Source organism: Montipora foliosa, chromosome 13, assembly GCF_036669935.1.
Source record: "Montipora foliosa isolate CH-2021 chromosome 13, ASM3666993v2, whole genome shotgun sequence".
NCBI classification, from domain to species: Eukaryota; Metazoa; Cnidaria; class Anthozoa; order Scleractinia; family Acroporidae; genus Montipora; species Montipora foliosa.
Window position 1 is genome coordinate 37,435,072 of NC_090881.1, and position 13,035 is coordinate 37,448,106.

General features: G+C 37.4%; 1 protein-coding gene across 2 annotated transcripts in view; it reads left to right on the forward strand.

The window, feature by feature from the left end:
- LOC137983704 (fibroblast growth factor receptor 2-like) overlaps window positions 1-13,035 on the forward strand; it is a 48,563-nt gene that overhangs the window by 29,523 nt on the left and 6,005 nt on the right. For both annotated transcript variants that reach the window (XM_068830872.1, XM_068830873.1), the window contains exons 7-17: window positions 4,257-4,481; window positions 5,279-5,326; window positions 6,759-6,865; window positions 7,386-7,444; window positions 7,534-7,724; window positions 8,397-8,501; window positions 8,581-8,599; window positions 9,283-9,325; window positions 10,114-10,441; window positions 10,704-10,814; window positions 11,850-12,040. In XM_068830872.1, the coding sequence (XP_068686973.1) occupies window positions 4,257-4,481; window positions 5,279-5,326; window positions 6,759-6,865; window positions 7,386-7,444; window positions 7,534-7,724; window positions 8,397-8,501; window positions 8,581-8,599; window positions 9,283-9,325; window positions 10,114-10,441; window positions 10,704-10,814; window positions 11,850-12,040 (1,427 nt within the window). The remainder of the gene's footprint in view (window positions 1-4,256; window positions 4,482-5,278; window positions 5,327-6,758; window positions 6,866-7,385; window positions 7,445-7,533; window positions 7,725-8,396; window positions 8,502-8,580; window positions 8,600-9,282; window positions 9,326-10,113; window positions 10,442-10,703; window positions 10,815-11,849; window positions 12,041-13,035) is intronic.

Consider the following 13,035-nt stretch of genomic DNA (forward strand, 5'->3'; position numbering starts at 1 on the left):
ATATAAGACGACATGATAATGTGCGAGATTATACATTGGAAGTTGTGTGAGTTACACCAGTTTGAGAGGAGGGAAAAGTGATATGAACATGTACCAAAAGGTGTTGTGGAGAAATGTAACGTACAGCTACTTGGGATATGAACATCCAATGTGATAACGGTTGTTAAAGCAAAAAGACCTGACATCATCGTAGTGAGCGAGAAGGAGATAAAATGCTTAATTGTGGGCTATCTCCGGAGGTCATAAGGTTTAGGAAAAAGAATTTGAAAAAAAAAATCGAAAAATACCAGGATTTGATGAAGTAGGAGATTAGAAGAATGTGCCGTGTGACGTGGATGTAGGACCGGTTGTTGTAGGGGCTCTTGGAAGTGTTACTAAGAAACTTCTTTAATGGATTGAAAAATTGAGGATTCGGGTATAAGAATTAGGCTGTTGCAGAAAACTACGCTATTAGGAACGCCCAGAATTTTAAGGAAGGGCGTTGAGGAGAGTGTCTCCAGGGGACAATTGATTATTTGTTATGACTCGCTCCCTTGGGATGAATGTCGGCAAGCTAAACACGATAGAATGCTGCGGCCAATCTACCACCTCCTACTACAGAAATACAACTTCCAAGAGAGTAACAACGAAAGACCTTGTTATATGAAATCAACACCAACAGCTGTCATGGCTGTCAGTGGAAGAGAGTAACAACGAAAGACCTTGTTATATGAAATCAACACCAACAGCTGTCATGGCTGTCAGTGGATTTTTTTTGTGTGCGACTATTTACATTAACACGTAATCCTATTGCATGGTATCTGAGGGGTTCAGAGGGATATAAATTGTACCATGCCCAGATCCAAAAGATCACACATGTGCATTTCGTTGATGACTTAAAAAACTTACCATCGTTCTGAACACATAGTTGTGACCGTTACAAGGAAACTAAATAAAATGTTCACAGACATTACAATGGAATGGGGGATAAACAAGTGCGCTGCCATACACATGAAAAGAGGCAAACTAATTAGTAATAACAACAGCAGCGCAATGCCTGTAAGTAACAACTGTACCATCCCAGCTCTGAGCAATGATGACCACTATAAATTCCTAGGAGAATATCAAAACACTCATAGAAACACTCATAGAAGAAGCTGCCAAGGAGTACAAGAACCCACTATAGGCAGTTTGGACTTCCCCATTGTCAGTCCCACGCAAGGTCCGCGCAACGAACATCTGCGCAGTGACTATCTTACAAACTGCATGTGGTCAACCGACTGGTGTATTAACAACCTTAAAGAACTCGATAGATTAACAAGACATGTAATCAATGAGTGCAGTGGGAAGCATAAGTATGAATCGACAAGATTATTGTGTCTATCATCAGAAGATGGAGGAAAAGAATTGATTGAAATAGAGTCACTGTACAAGAATGCCAAGCTTAAAGTAGTCCATTACATAAAATAAGAGTGAGGATCCGCACATTAAACTAGTCAAATCATTCCAAGAAGAAAAAGAAAAAAAGAAACTCCTTCATCTTCTTATGATAGACACAATAATCTTGTCGATTCATACTTATGCCAAAAGGTATGCAGAAGAACTAGAACTCAATTGCCACTTTGAAGATGGCGCAGGAGTCTTGGAAGGCACTGACGACGTAACAATAGTGAACGTTAAAGAACACAGGAAAATGAAACAGATCATTCATAAAGCAAGTATGAAGAAACACAAAAATAAAGGCATGAAAAGGGCATGGATCGGAAAGTTTGTGACTCAACACTAGCAGTATCCAGAAGTATCAGCCTACTCATACGACATCTTTAGACAGTGGAAGAACATTCCGGATATAGTCCTGTCAGTAGATACAAGCACTGGACAGCAACTCCTTAACACAAAGACCTATAGATCACAAACGTTACGCGAACAAGTAGACGACTTGGCCTGCCGACTTTGTTTTAAAGATCAGACGACAGTATCACACCTTCTCTGTGGTTGTTCTCACATAGCACAGTCACTGTATAAAGCACGACACGACTATGCTACGCCCCGTTTACCGTGCTTTATTGGAAAGGTACAGATTTGAAGAATCTGTGTATTCTAACCCGTGGTACAAGCAATCCTATCCCCAACCAAGCCAAGAGAACAACAAAGAAGAGATCTTGTGGGGCATACCCTGGAAACTGGAAAAATGTCCAATGAATGGCGCAACTAGACCGGATATCAGGGTATTGGGTAAAAATAAAAATGGATCATCATAGACGGAACGATATGCAACCCAGGAAAAATCACAATGAGAACTAAACAAAAGAAAGATAAATATATAGATTTAAAACTAGGTATTAAGAACTTATACCCAGGTCATAAAGTAAAGCTCATTACAGTAGTCTTTGATTTTCTCGCAGTTTACTACAAGGATCTTGAAGAAGAACTTACCAGCATATTGGATAACAACTTAGCAAAGACAAACTATTGAACGCTCGCAAAAGTGGATCATCTCCCAAAACTGTGAAATAGTAAAAAGGTTTCTCTCATAAACTGATTTTGGTTAAAGCCGTTTATGGATGGCAAAGATGTACATAGTATCTTATTTGCAATTTTTTTTTCCTTCATAAGCATCTATGAATTTTACTAATTCTATTTTGTTAACTATATATTCATATGTAAGTTTTACAGTATTACATTGTATTTATTAGATTGACCATAGTCATAAGGTTTTATAGGATAGTTACATGAGCACCATTGCCCAAGCCCACAGGCCCACAAAGGTTGTAAAATCATTTGAGGATATTTCAATACATACAATACAATACATACTTAATTGACCGCTCCCCATAGGGGCTTTTCAGGGCCAATGAAACAATCAACGAAACAACAGAACACAACAACAACAACTGTTAAGAATCCCAACTGGCCGGAGGCAAACCAGTTGGCTATTTACAAGTGCAGCTGGGAAGTTGAACCAGGGACTACCAGGATCAAATTCGACGAATGGTTAGAGCGGGTCTTGAACCCGGGATCTCCGGATCTCAAGGCGAGCGCCCTAACCACTGGGCCACACTGCCTCCTCAAGTCTCAATAAAGTCTCCCATAATAACAATGATAATAATAATAATAATAATAATAATAATAATAATAATAATAATAATAATAATTTTTGATAATAATAATAATAATAATAATAATTTTTTATAATAATATAATTTTATTAAAATTTCAAATATATCTTATATAATACAAATATTTACAAATGCGTAAAAAATTATCTCATCATACCTTTTTTCCTTTATACTCTCATTTTACGAAATGGTAAAAATTGCTTACCTAAAAAACTAAAAAGCTAATAACTGATAATCTTATAAGAAATATTACATTGTGAAAACAATATGTATTAACAAAAAATATCTAAAAATTTTCTTTACTCTACTCTCTAAATCCTGCTTGTTCTTTTTCAATCTCAAAGCCTCATTGCTCAATGTTCAAAGGGACACGCCTAGTAGTTCGTGAACCTCCTAGGCAAAGTAAGGCGGACGTTAGTAGAGCGAAGGACACTTTTGAAGGTATCCATGAAATTGTTGTGCTGTACTCCTCTCCTTTCTTAATAGATATTAGTTCCGCTAATCCACTATGGAAACTTTTGCATTCGCCCGCCATGCCTCCGGTAGTCGTGAAGACTAAAGGTGTGAAAGTCCCTTGCTCAACCTCCAAAACCCTGCTCGCGTACAACCTCTTCTTCTCATATTCATGTTTGCGATAAATCTGCTGAATGGTGAAATCTTTGTAAGACCGTCGCGAAAAAGGCAGAGCCTTGCCTATCCCAAAAGCCATAATGATGATAACGATGATGATGATGATGATGATGATGATGATGATGATGATGATGATGATGATGATGATGATGATGATGATGATGGCAACAACAACAACAATAATATCCTAGCAAGTTTTTTTTCTTTTTTTTAGGAATACAACATTTGGGACTTTTTATGAGCTAGCAGAAGTTTTAGTAATTTCTTAAGTTTTTTGATTAGCATGTATGGTTTATTCTCGCAGTAACTGGCTACGGTTACAGCTGGGCAACCAGTCGTTTTTATCCTGCTCATAATAATAATAATAATAATAATAATATAATAGCTAGGACATGCCAGCAGAATGTACAGGCCCGTTACGCCAGTCTTTCAGCCAATTAATTTGCATTCTTTCATTACGCTAAAATAAACTACTGTGTACCTTTTTTTTTCTCTTAAATTTGATCTCGTTTTTCTTTGCTTTTATAGATGCTGCCGAAGCTACAGGTAGGGGAGAGAATTTTTCGTTGCCTGAAGGAGGTTCAAAACTGTTCTCATGTCCGGTTGACGGAAACCCTGAACCTAACATAATATGGTACAAGGGCAATAGCGTAAATACAAAACAGTTGGAGGCAAGGGAAACTGGATGTTACACTTGCTTTGCAAGCAACTCGCTTGGAACACCAGTCACCATCACACAGTGCCTTACGTTTGGTAAGATTATCAGCCCATTATGTCACTATCCTTAATGGAAATTACTTTTAAAGTGCGTACACTGTAGATATCAATGATGCTCATATGATGAGTTCGGCCTCCATCAGTAGACCAACGTTCCATCATAGACAAAAATTCCATTAATATGTGTTTTTTTTGCATTCATTTTGGGTGTTACTTAAACGTGGAACCACGGACCGCGGAATGTCGTAACCCACAGACATGCACGCAATCGCAAAAATAACAAATATAACAATCACTCAAAAACACATACTCAATATAACATTCTCAACAGCTCAGAATTCTGCTAGTCAGGTGTTAAGAAAACACTTTCAAAATCTGATTAAGTTTTTTTTTTATCACAGGGGCACATTAATTCCACATGGCACCTTTGTTCTTAAGAATTTACCAATTTGTTGGAGAATTTTATCTCAAATATTTCAAAATGTTACCCTGCATTAAGTAAGAACCTACACAAAAGAAAAAATAGAAATTTCTTGGAAAAAGAGGAGAAAATAGGAAGCAGGCCGAAAAATAGGAGAAAATAGGGAAAAATGGGTTGATGTTTATTATCGAAAAGTCTCTCTCTATGAACGGTCAATGGTACAAAATGGTGTCCAAGACCCTCACCATTATCACCATTATCACCACTCTCTGTCAGCGTCATAAAACAGTTCGTTTACTAGGAAAAACGAGTTACAATTGTTAAAGAGGTTCTTCACTATGACAAATCACTGAAATTTGTTACAAGTGTTGACGTCATTATCTGCTCATAGCTCCTGGTGTTCTTTATTTAGTGCCAGAGGAACCTCCCTCGGCTACGCCCACCTCTACAGCACAACCAAGTAAGTGGTTAAATTAACATTTACTACATAAAGTCAGCCATCCTTTTGTTTGAGATGTAGTACTAGAATCCTGTTTGTTTATCATTTGCAAGCTTAGGGAAATGAAACCTTGAGAGTGAATGTCTAAGGCTTCTAACTTTGTACCCTCAGATTTATGTACAACACATGACCTATAACGTGGCCAAGATTTTTTTTAAAGTGCTGAACATACATACCCAAACTCATCTTCATTCGGACCTCCAGATAGCACACTTTGTATTCATCAAAATATCTGCGCACGCGTAACAAGAAAGAGTTAATAAGGAAATAACAATACAAAGAGGATATACTCTACGTGTGAGGTTCCTTTTATACATTGACTCTCAATTACGTTTCCTGTTTATTCTGCCCCAAAAAGCCATACAATGAGCTTAACACCGCAGTCAGTAAAGTACTAGTAAGAGTCCATTTCTTGTAATAGTCACTTTCGATTAAGAAGCATATTTTCCAAAAGTGCCGCTGTGATAAAAAAATAGACAAAAAAACAATTCTTCCTTTCTTCAAATTTTGAAGGACATTGGTGTGTTTGCTTAACACTTGACTGGCAAATTTTGAGCCTCGATTTTTATCCAAAGGCGGTTTACTTTGAGTGTAAGTTTTGGATTTCACGGTCAGCTATTACTCACGTTCAAAACTGACCGATTGGACCTCAGAGGGTTGGATCCAAAAAAGAGGTACGTCAAAGGCTCACTAGCTTAAAATTTCAGCCCGTGAATGCAGTTTACTATGTAAGCGAGTTTAAAAGTGTGAAAGCCCAAAACTCCCGTGCTGCATTTTAATTCTGCGGAGTACACACGCATTACATTCTTAAACTAGTGAGCCTTAGACATCATTTTCTCCTCTATCCAGCTTTCTGAAGATATTAAAATTAGTAATCGCGCATCTTTAAATAGGAAATTCTCAGTTAAATAAAACAAGTTTTTGTTTTCAAATCAAGGCTTAAAACTTTGGTTGTTTAGTGTTTAGTTAACAGTTTTTAAAATCCAAAGAAAAAAATTAAATTGATTTTCTTGGTCACAGGGGCACTTTAAAGCCTGATTGTACAGTTAGGTACAAATATTATTCATACACTCAAAAATTTGTAATGTCATGTAGTCATCAGGTCTTTTTGCATGTTTTTCATCCCGTGAACTTTCTTTTGCGCTATTTGAACCCTAAAGATAACTCAACTTACCTCCATGTTCAGTACATCAAGCTTTACTTTAAAAATTAAAAACTAATAATTAGAAGCTATTTGTGAGTTGTATTCTTGTAAAAAAAGTTTGTTGCTGTTGTTGTTGTTGTTGTTGTGCCAAACATTGCTTTAAATAGATAACAGATACTCATAACTTTTTGTCAAGGATTTGACTTTTCAACCAAGAGTGAATGAAATGTTTGCCTCTTCCCTTTTTAGCAAAGCAAGTTTATGCGGACCTGACGATAATGGAAAACTTTTTATCAGAATACGGAGATTTGAATAAGCAAGTTTCAAAACAATTGGCGGATTCATTTGCGTTAGAGGTGCATTTTGACATTTCTCACACATAATCTGGAATAAAAGACACGTGAAGGAATATTATTCATTTGTTTATTTACAGTGTATTATTGTAATGTAAAAAGTTCCTATCGGTTTGTATTTACAAGTGTTGGGAATTCCTTTATCACAAGTGTCACAATTGCAGACAGTAAAATGGAAAAAAATTGCAGTAGTAAGCGTTCAATAAACTAAGCCATTGCTAAGCAAACGATTTACTAGTCATTTGTTTGTTTTGGAAATATTGTAATTTTTCTTCATTATTTGTTATTAATTATGATCACCAATAGTCTAAGAAGTAAAATTGATTTACTGTACGTTTACTTAGTAATTATTGTTTGTTGTTAAACAAGGAAGCGGTATCCTTAATAAAAATTGCCTTGTAGAATGGTTAGATGGAAGAATTAATTGCAACACTAGTTCTTCATTAACTAAGCCATTCCAAGGCAAACGTACTGGCCACCTATTTTAAGAGAGAACACTCCATTTTTCTTCTACATCTGTTAGATGGATAAAATATACCAGAATGACACCAATTATCTCAGGACTGAAGTGACCGGATTGAGGTTGGTAAAGAGTTGAATTGGTTTAAAACGTGCTTAACCTCAGGCTGTTTCGACTACAATTTGATAATATTTGTCTCCTTTGTTCTCAGGAGAGGAAGTGTAATTGTATCCTTTATCCTGTACTTTAAAAATCCCGTGACCCCGACTCGGGGACTTGCAAAACTTCAAGCTGCTATGTATAATAACACGTTTGGTGATTATGAAGTTGGACGTTTGACTCTTCTCTCACCTGGTGCTAGCCCTTCCACGTCCTCCACACCAAGAGCTTCTAAACCATCAGGTATGAAGGAATGACTATTCAAACGTTTTCATTTCCTTGTGCATAAGCAGGGTTTCGTCCGTTTTCGACTCACCTCTAGCAAGGAGTCTTATTGTCATCATTAAGTCTGAGTTGTTGTTCCTTATGTCTCAAATTATGATGTGTTCCTTCCTTCTTCTGTCAACTTGTAGTCCACATCCCTTTGCTGCCTCGGCTCCTTGTTGACCCCATTTATCTTCCTTCCTGTTATCCTTTACGGTAGGTCTCTTCTGGGTCGTTTCTCCTCATTCCTCAGCCATCGTTCGTCTTTTAGGAGCGATTAGTTAAACAGAGTTTAGCCGAATAGCAAAAAAAAAAAAGTGTTCCAAGTCAATTCCATGCTGGCCAATATAGATAATATATAAAGGCTATCTATTGTCAAAGACAGTGTCGAGAAGGCAAGAGCAAATGCCAATGAGAGAACCATATATATACTTAAATCAGCCAGCTTCCTTCTAGATAGGTAATACTGATGACCGCATTTTAGACTGGTTGAATAACCAGCTTCATATTTTTGGTCATCTTGTCCTTCTCCTGCGGTTATTATCAACTTCACTCCTCGAAACACTTTTACCATTGTTTAGGAACTTTTGTTAGCACCATATGTATTTTTCTTTTTCGACTAATTATGTTCTTTCACATTTCTCTTCACAGAATGTCAATGCACATACGACACCACTCTGTTGGTAATCATTGGAGTTCTTATGTCAATCATCATTCTTCTAATACTGGTCATAGTCTGGCAGCACAGAAAGCTAGGTGAATAATTTGATGTATCTTCTAGGATTATGCTTTCCTTTCTTTTGTACTTATTGTAAATCTGATCATATTTTGCTAGGCATTGCAAGAAAGAAAAGGCAGGTATTTTAATTTTTTCGTTTTTTGGTCCATTAAACATAAAAAAAAGAGGTCTGGCTTAACGTTATGGGGAAAGTTCCAGTTCGCTGGTAAGTGCCTACTATATGTCATGTTACTCCAGGGTCAAAAACTGTCCTAAAATATAAATGTTTATGGTAGAAAGAAAAAAAAAACTTAACAAAGCGTGGAAAGCTATTTTCCTTCTTAAGGAAAAAAATTGCCTGGGAACGGTAGGCGTATTTTCTTAAAAATGTGACACCTGCCTTTTGGCTGAAATAATACTGACAATGATTTGCCATCATCCCAGATATCTGAGTTAATGTTGCTAAAAAAAAGCTGTTTTCCAAATGACCTTCTCCTGTAAGACGTTTGCCACCAATCTGTGCAGGCGCCAGATCGCAATGGTGCCATGCTAAAGTAGTAATGCGCAAACAAAAGGAGCTCATGAGAGATCTTTTCTTCTCGCCCACCAGCAATGTGGTGATGACGTAACTTGTGAATAATGTATTGTCCTCTCTTGTTTTCTGTTCGGTTCTCCCATAAAAGAGATCGCCTGTAAGAAATGATGTTTCATTTCTTTCATTGCAATTACTTAGGAAGGGAAAAGAAGGCAATAGTAATAAGAAACGCAGACTAAATTTGAAGAACTAATATTTTTGTCTACTCTTCTAAATGTCGTTAGGCCATACAAGGTTGCAGAAGATAAAGATTGGGGAAGCTGTGACGTGAGTTTTGAAAGCGAATATGCAAATTGATTAAATTTGAGTGATATTGTTTTTTTTTTATATTGCTGAGACACATTAGCCGCCATTTTCCGGCAAGTTTAAGGCATAAGTTGATTATTTCACATCGTAGAAAAACCTCGACTTTCCGGGATAATCAATGTGCTCGTTTCCTATATATCTATTTTACTTATTGATTGTAACGGGTGAAGGAAATTTTGAAATGTGATTATAAATTGCTATAAGCGATCATTCTCACCAACAGTCATTTCAAATGCTGTTCAAAACATGTGTTTAAGAAATTTCGGTTAACTCGTCAGGCTGACCAGCTCTAAGATAGCTTGATTGCCCATCTATGGTAGAGCAATTCAGTGCACTTGCATTGCCGCGGGTTTGAGTCCCTTAATTAACTGCTTAAGTTGCTTCCAAATGTGATGATAGAGTCTTCGAACTCCTTGAATGTAAAGTAAAGGTAAAGTCACTTTATTTAATGTCGGTGTTTCCTTCAGTCACGAGCCTGGTATCAATGGAAGCCGACGGTGCTCCCTTTACTCCCCTCTCTCTGTCAGTGCTCCGCTTGAAGGATATTTAAAGCTATAGCCACACGGATCAGAGGAAAGTCGACACAGCTTTTGAAGTCACCGAGGATCGAGCAGGGGCTTTCTCGCTCCGAAAGCCCTGCACTAACCAACTGAGCTACGCCAACCTCTAGTTAGTTTATTTTTGAAGAATAATGAAGCATACTAACCGTTACGAAGGAAATTTAACCCGGGTGCGTCTTTTGTTTTCAGAACGAAGTTGCAATGGAAGAGCTTAATCCCACTAACGATCCTCCAAGTACTTCTAATCAACAGCTAAGAATCCCCATCGAATCTGCATACATGCCGTTACAAGAGACCACCCATTATGAAGTAGGATCAAGCAGTCCTAATAGCTCCCCTCGGAATGTTGAATATGCACCCCTTGATATAAGAACACGGTCATGGGAAGTAACACGAGAAGACGTCAAAGTGGAGAAGATCATTGGTAAAGGTGCTTTTGGCCAGGTTGCCAAAGGAACAGCAAAGAACCTTCCATTCCATTCTGGCACAAAAACTGTGGCCGTTAAAATGCTGAAAGGTAAAAGTCTTTTTTCTTAATAGCTTTGGTTTAGCAACAAACGGTCAGTCCTTCGTTTTGTAGAGAACAAACATGTGTAATCCGCGAATACGGCTACGGCGTACTTTGAGAGAGATTTTCTGTGATTTCTAACACCTTTGTGTGTGGCAGTTACTTGAATTTGACCTCGAACGCACGAAGACAAGAATGAGCTCTGATGAAAGATACACGAGGTACAATTGATGCTAATTTTACCTTTGTCTTTTATGTTTATTTGGTTTAGCTAACGCTCCTGAGTCAGACAAGAGAGACTTGAAATCCGAACTTGAGCTGATGAAGACCCTCAAGCCTCATCCACATGTTATCAAACTATTGGGATGCGTCACTGAAACTGGTAAATGCATCTATGGATTATACTTTGGTGCCGCTGCTGTAGAAAAAAAGCTCTTCTCTATGAATGCTCACTTCTTCCAAACCAAACAGTTCCCACCTTAATTTCGTCTCAGTATTACAGTAGGATATCGCATAGTAGTTCCAATTGTAAAGTGAAGCCCATTTACAACTTGCCAAAGTGCAAAATGTTCAGTCTAAAGTACTGTTTAAACACGAGGTGCGAGTTTCTTGAACGGCTTCAAAAGCACTTCACAGAAAGTGTGTCCCTCTGGAGTCTGAACAAAGGGTCAAATGTAAATGGTGGATGGAGAACATTAGCATACTAAGAAAAGAAGCTAAGCTTTATTAGTATCCTTTATCTAAAGAATTCAAATGAGGAACGTTTTATCAGTTTGTTAAAGCTCAGGCGCGTCATATTTTTTCGGCGACCTAAGAGGCTGTTATGATCAAAAATTATGAATGAATTTTGAAATTTTATATGTTACTACGTAGGTGTCCATCGTTCCGTTGTCAACTTATTAAAGTCGTTTGTTAAATTACCTGTACGCGGCGTTTAAGAGAGCAGAGCAAATCCAACTTAATCTTCAGTAGGAGTAAGAGCTTTCACAAAGCAGACAAAACCGGGTTAATAAAATGCTGCGGTAAACAATTGTTTGGGAAATTAGTTGGATAGAGTGCAAATATATTATGGAATGTTGCGGTTGACCTGAAAACAGATTTGCCATCTCTTTTTATTAGCAAAGCTAACCCTTGGTATCAAGAAAATACTGAACTGACTGTAGTCGATTGTTTTATTTTAGGATTTCGAATGAAGACTCAAAGAAATAGTTGAATTTTATTCTGGTTTATTCCGTGAAACTTGTCAAATCTTCGTAAAATTAAAATACTCGTATGCAACGTAACATGACGGAATCACATACACATAGTCAAACATAGAGGAGAGGAGAGGAGAGGAGAGGAGATGAGAGAACTGTACGTCGACAAGCAAAAGGAACGGGCAATGGCTGTTGAATAAACGTCATAATATTTCTCGTAGACCCCCTATTGGTGCTGATCGAGTATGTCCCTTATGGTGATCTGTTGGGTTACCTGAGAAAGAGCCGAGGATTGAATGACACTTACTACAAAGACCCGGATATCAAACCCCAAACCAGTCTTACGTCACAACAGCTGATGAAATTTGCTTGGCAAATCGCTGATGGGATGAGTTACTTATCTTTAAGAAAGGTAAGCATGAGTGTAATGGCTTTCGGCAGTTAATACAGCAAACAAAATTAGCAGTTTGTATAGCACATAATTAAGTACCGCCGATCAGTTGACTCAGCTGGTTTAGCTCCAAGCTACTGTGCGGGAGTTTGCGGGATCGTGGTAGTCGTCTTTATATCACTGATAAAATACATATCAAGTGTTACATTGATTATAACTATTAAATACTTAAAAAGTGTAAAACATACATTAATTTCTAATAGCTAAATTGTAATGAAGACTAAGTCTATTAATAAAAGCATTTTTAAAACGCTCAGTCACGGTATTACAAATCGGAAATGTAGGCTTGACTTGTCTCAGCTTAAGAGTAGCAGGGTTAATCCTAGGAAGGGAGTGACGTAAAGGATGGCCTTCCCACTCGCTTAATTTCTTGAAAATACCTTTATCGGACTTTTCTACGCAATTAATAATGGAAACAGGTGAGGACGTATACATGTATCTTCGTTTATGACAACGATCAAGGAAACATTGCATAGTATTACGTTCTGGTGGAGATGAACCGTGTACAGATATTCCGTACATAAGCTTAGGCAAAACTAAAGTGCTGAATAAGTTATCCAACTCCGTTTGACAATACCCTTCCTTCCTTAGAGTTCTTAGAATGTATAGACATTTATTAGCTGCAGCCAACTTATTCTTGACATGAATAGAGAACATACAATTTTCCTGAAATGTAACCCCTAAGATACATAGTTCTGGATGTTGCGGGATATTCTGTACTGTCTCTAGTACATTATTGTCGCCTTTCTTTGGAAAAACCATTTCTTTACATTTAGAGAAATTACATTCCATACCATTATTGATTGACCATTCTATAAAATTGTTAACTACATGAATTGCAGTATTACTATCACCTTCAAAACCTTCAAAACAGGAATAATTAGAGTGGAATGATCTGCATACTTCAACAACAAAGAATTAGACTCTGGATCTGTTTGCAGATCATTTATGAATAT